This window comes from Musca vetustissima, unplaced genomic scaffold (genome assembly GCF_032173495.1).
Source record: "Musca vetustissima isolate MV318-11 ecotype Yass unplaced genomic scaffold, APGP_CSIRO_Mvet_v1 utg8326, whole genome shotgun sequence".
Classification (NCBI taxonomy): domain Eukaryota; kingdom Metazoa; phylum Arthropoda; class Insecta; order Diptera; family Muscidae; genus Musca; species Musca vetustissima.
This window is the reverse complement of record NW_026876651.1, coordinates 180854-186853: the sequence shown is the minus strand read 5'-3', so window position 1 is coordinate 186853 and position 6000 is coordinate 180854. Positions and strand designations below refer to the sequence as shown.

Here is a 6000-nt window from a genome sequence, read left to right as displayed (position 1 = left end):
CAATAATCAACGACGATAACCGCAGGTGGCAAGGAAAAACCTGGCCACAAGCAGTGACAAATACACAAATCACAAACAATTAACATGCTGTCCTCACGGACTGCACCAAGGGCCCCAACGGACCGCGGCATCGGACATCACAACACAAACAATGAACAAAACTGCCCTCACGGACAGCCTACACTACATCCACAGGACGAGTGAAGCACATGAAGTGGACACTGCCCGAACCACCCACGATGCACAAACAACCGCAGGCAGACCGTAAACCACCTACAACTGCAAACAACCGCCGACAACCGCACCAAGACCAGCACCGCTACCCGGTGCACCTACCCACCACCACCACCCGGTGCAACCAAACCACCCAACTGCAAGGGGGCTATGTACGAGGACCACCTCCACTAAGTACTGCCCTTCTCCTAAATGCTTCACGAGCAAAACTACTTAAACAACTAAAGGTCCGATCGTCTTCAAGTGCCCTACTGAAATCCCACCCCGACCCTCCATTCGATATACCCATACTTGCTAAATCTCTAATATCATCATAGTAACAGCATTCCGTCGGGTATATGCTTCCAGTCCTCCGTCATCCCGCACCCACATAAATCCGTCTGGGCAAGGCCTCTTTTATGCAGAAAAGCATTAAGAGAGCCATGCCCCCCGTCAGTAAGAAACCAGTACTTAAGCCGAAGCGAAAGTCTGACCGGTCCACTACGAACGTTGCGTCACGAATAAATTCGTAGGTCACCCTCCCTTTGTCACTGTTCGTCCACCTAGTCCTCCACCTATCAACAACACAGTCCCGAAGGATTGTGCTGTACCGCCTACTCTCCCCATCCACCAAATCAGAAGGCCCGGGCCAATCATCCTCATCCAACTGCAAACCACGCTTAAGCTTATACATGATAGCCCTACATCTCACTTCAAGATCAAGCGGCGCGGCGCGGCGCGGCTCCAAGCAGCACTTGCAACGCCTCCGTTGAAACAGTGCGACACACTGGCAAGCACGCTAACATGACGACCCGCTGACACGGAAGGAGCTTTCTCTGCCCGAAGACAGAAGAGGCAGTTCTGTACCATATAGGTGCCCCATAAGTTGCGCAGGCAACAAAAAGCCCGCGGATGCGGACTGATGGTCCCAACGACCATTGTCAGCTTCTCTTAGCGTATACGTAGTGTCGGTATTCATACGCCACCAGTGACAATTTTAATATGAATTATGTTGGTAACTTAGATTCTTAGGAATCTAGGCATTATTGGAGCCTTGGAAAACATTTCTTTATAAATGTACACCTTATTCGGAACCTGGAAAATAGTCATTTAAAGAACAAAGACTTATTTGATGGCTTAAAAGAACTGTTTTTAAAATTCACCCCTTGTAAGAAGCTCAGATTTTTTTCTAAATCCAGGCCTTGTTAACTGAGAAAAATATTTAAAATTTAAATCCGAAGGTACACCGTACGTGTTCCTGGATTTTGTTTTGATAAATACGAAAGTTTCCGAGAAGCTGAAAAAAATTCTTATAGATCCATGCATTGTAGGTAGTTAAGAAAAAAAATGGTTTTTGAAAATCCAAGCTTTGGGAGTACCTTGAAAAAATCGATTTTTTAAAAAATTAACCCTTTTTGGCAATTCGATTTAATAAATAAGTAATTTACTTCTATAAACAGTGGCGTATACATAGTGTCGGCAATCATACGTCACCAGTGACACGCTTTTAATATCAATTATACGCAATCATACCTTGGGTTACTTCGATTTTTAAAAATCGGCATTTTATTGGAAGGTCAGACAATTTTTTTTTTAATTCACACCTTGTCAGTGGATTCAAATACCTTATCTTCTTAACCAGTGAGCGGAGCAGTATAGTCGGACGGGGCCGATCATACGATACCCTACACAACTACCATGGAACTCTAACTTTCTGCGGATGTTTGTTCCGAACCTATTTCGTACACCCTCTTGCCCGATTAGATGTCAACAGCACATCTTCCTTACTCTGACATATATTCCGAATATTACTAATATTTAGCACAACCCTTCAAATTACTTGTACAGATTCCCTTCACCGTGAGTTGTGTTGTGATGTTCGGCTTATAATTGGGGCCTTATAGATCGACTCGAAAAAAAACACAAAAAATTAGTTTTCGGTCCACTGTATCCCAAAATTATTATCCGACCACCACCGAAAATGATAGGCATTATCCTTGACCATAACTAGAACCTCATGGAACATTTAAAAGCGATCAGCGCTATATTTCCGCCCTCTAGTATGGTAATGGGTTGCTAAATAATATCTGAATACGTAAGCACCTGTAAATATTGAAGTGTAACTCCCACATCTGAGCACATTCGACCATATAATTGGTATCAATTTGAAGGTCAGCCACTCCTCCTGGACATACTATTAACTTCTCGGCTCTATGTCCTTCAGGAGTAAATATAAACGCTATAGAATACAAATTTTGTCATTTTTAACACAAAGGTCAGGGTCCATTTGACCCGCTAAATATTGACCAATCTTTATCAAAACATGCATGCTTATTCTTTGGCCCAATCCCCTTCTTGTAAAAATTCGAGATGTTTGGGCCATAATTGCGGCCTCTGGAGCCAACAGAAAATCAGACAAAAATAAAGTTTTTGGTCCATTTCATCCCCTAAATCCTTAACCGATCCTTAACAAAAACAATAGGGGTCTTCATTGGCTTCTTCATCCATAACTGTCGCCTGTATCGTGTTTACAAATTGTAATGGACGGACGGACGGATACACATGTCTAGATCGACTCAGCTAGTCGATATACTTAAAGGTGGGTCTGGGACCAATATTTCGTTGCACAAAGCCATAATACCCTGACAACATTTAGGTATGTCAGTAAAATATTAATTAAAAATTTACGTCTTATAGAAAATCATGAAAATATTTCTTAAAAATGCAAGCAAAAAATGTTTCTTATATATCTAAGCCTTATTCGGGTCTTGGTAAAATATCCTTTCAAAAAATCTACGCCTTTCTGGTGCCTCAAAAAAGATGCTTTAATAAATCTACGATTATTTTGTATACAGGAACTAAGGCGTATACGTTGTGATGACATTCATACGCCCCGCAGTACCAGACATAATTATTAGGTGCCTGGAAAAAAAAATATTCTTTAAAATTCCATGCCATTTAGAAAGGTCGGAAAAAATTCTTTAAAAATATATGCCTTGCTGGAGAAAGCTCAGAGAAAATATTTTATAAAAATCCATGCCTTATAAAAAACGGTCAGAAACTGTGCCTTTCAGGAATGTCAGAAAAATGTTCTTTAAAAATCCACGCCTTATAGGAAGAAATCTACATTTCGTTAATGACATTCAAATTAAAGGCATCAGCAGCTTGCCGGAGTCATTGCTCTCAGGCAGGAGCAGGGTAGGCAAGCAAACAAGGTGGGCAGAAGGTGTGTTTATCGCTCACAGAAAGGTTTCATCACTTACACTCATATGAGTTCCATTTGTTGCTTCTTTTAGGCTTCCAAAAATATATAGAACAACAGGTAATACTTCCAATGAATTCCACATAACATCCCAAAACTCCGCATCAAATTAAAACGAAAATACATCGAAGAAGAGAATTTTTCTTCTCCTCCCTCTTGAAAAAATCCCTCCAAAGAAATGGGAATTTTTTTTCCTAAAAATCATTGTAATTAAAATGAAGACTTCCCCGAAATTGATAGCCTCTTAAATGGAGGAGTTCTCAGTAGCAGTATTATATCGTAAGTAGGCCATTTGCAGGTTCATCATCATTGGTGTAATTGAAAAGTTTGTCATCCTTCATGAGGAGAGAGAAGGCTCAATTACAATGTCATGTAATGCAATCAGTGGCATTGCACAAAATTCCTCTGGCAAAGACATGTGAATTTATTTATCAGAGATAATGAGATTGTCTTCTACTTAGTTGTCTTATTTTCAGCTCAGATTATTTAATTAACAAGTCTTTTATTTTAGTTAACACGCACAAATGTTCTCTACACTTTTGTAAATGGGGAAACTAAGGCGTATACGTGGTGTCGGTATTCATACGCCACAAGGGGCAATGTTAATATTAATTATACGCACTCATGCCTTATTGAAAAATCTACTTTAAAAGGACACGCATTATAGGAGCGTCAGAAAAAATACGCCTTGCTGTGGCCTCGAAAAAATATCCTTTAAAAATCCACCCTTTTTGGAGGCCCAAAAAAAATATTCTTTACAAATCTACGTCTTTTTTGGACCCTCAAAAAATATTCTTTAAAAATCAACGCTTTTTGAAGCCTTGAAAAAATGTTCTTTGAAACTCTACGCTTTTTGAGGCCTCAAAAAACTATTTTTTAAAAATCTACGCCTTATAGGAATGTCAGAAAAATAGTCTTTAAAAATCCCCGCCTTATAAGAAGGCCGGAAAAATATTCTTTAAATATTTATGCCTCATGAGAAATCCAGAAAAATACTCTTTAAAAATTCCCGTCTTATAAGAAGGTCGGAAAAATATTTTTTTAAATATTTACGCCTTATGAGAAATCCCGAAAAATATTCCGTAAAAATCTACGCCCTACTGATGCCTCGAAAAAATATTCTTTAAAAATCTATGCCATCCTGGTGTATGGAAAAAATATTCTTTACAAACCCATGCCTCATAGGAAGCTCAGAAAAAATTCTTTTAAAATATATACCTTATAAGAAGGCCAAACAAATAGTCTTTAAAATTCTATGACTTAATTTCTTTAAAATCCTACGCCTTAAAATATAATAATATAAATATAAAAACCCACGCATTGGCGTATACATAGCGTCGGCGCTCATACGCCACCTTGAACTATATTAATATTAGTTATACGCATCCAGGTTCTAGAAAGTTATTGTTTGCCATTTTTATACCTTACACAACTATGTTGTCAGGGTCGTATGTCGTATGCTCTCGGATGTGGGAGTTGCACTTAAATATTTAGAGGTGCTTACGTATTCAAATATTATTTAGTACCCTTAGAGGGGGAAAATATAGCGTTGATCGCTTTGAAATTTTCCATGAGGATCCAGTTATGGTCAAGGACAACGCCTATATTTTTCGGTGATGATCAGATAATAATTTTGGGATGAAGTCGACCGAAAACTTATTTTTTTGTGTTTTTTTCGAGCCGATCTATAGGCCACAATTGAAAGCCGAACATCACAACACAACCCACGGTGAAGGTCATGAGAGTGCAAATATTGCCCAAGATCAGAATATAGAACCACACAAAGTTAGATTTTCGTGAAAGTTGTGTAGGGTATCATATGGTCGGCCCCGTCCGACTATACTGCTCCGCTCACTGGTTTTAAAATATACGCCTTGTAGAGAGCTTCAAAATCTAAGCCTTAAAATATTATTTGAAAATCCACGCATTGACGTATACGTAGTGTCGTCACTCATTCGCCACCATGTACTATATTAATATTAGTTATACGCCTACAGGTTCTAGACATTTTATATTTTCCATTTTTAATTAATTCCGAGTGCCACGAAAAAATATTCTTTAAAAGTCCTCTCCTTGTAAAGGCTTAGAAAAATTATTCTTTAAAAATGTACGCCTTGTAAAGGCTTCGAAGAAATATTCTTTACTAATCTACGCCTTGATGGTGTCCATAAAAAAAATATTCCTTAAAAAATCCACGCCTTGTTGGTGCCTTGAAAATATAGTCTTTAAAAATGGAAAAAATATTCTTTGAAAATCTATATCTTGTCGGTGACCCGAAACAATTTTCTTTAAAAGCTTACCCCTTACTAGTGCCTCGAAAAAATATTCATTAAGAATCTTCACTATATTAGGAGCTCCGTATTTTTTTTTTTTTGTTTTTTTTTTTTTTTTTTTGGAAGTCGACGCCTTACTGGCAAATCTGCAAAAGTAAGCAAAATCAACCCAAAATGGCCAGGATATTTTTTAGCAACATTTTTGTCCACTTAAAACGATTGTTTTTTATTTTAAAGTAATTCCTATCATCA

General features: G+C 38.3%; 1 protein-coding gene across 1 annotated transcript in view; it reads left to right on the top strand.

Annotated features, from left to right (window-relative positions):
- The first annotated feature begins 209 nt into the window (after positions 1-209).
- Positions 210-6000, top strand: part of LOC133321209 (adenylate cyclase type 2) — a 100545-nt gene continuing 94754 nt past the window's right edge. Inside the window, exon 1 of the mRNA XM_061530297.1 lies at positions 210-408. Coding sequence (XP_061386281.1) covers positions 210-408 — 199 coding nt within the window. The remainder of the gene's footprint in view (positions 409-6000) is intronic.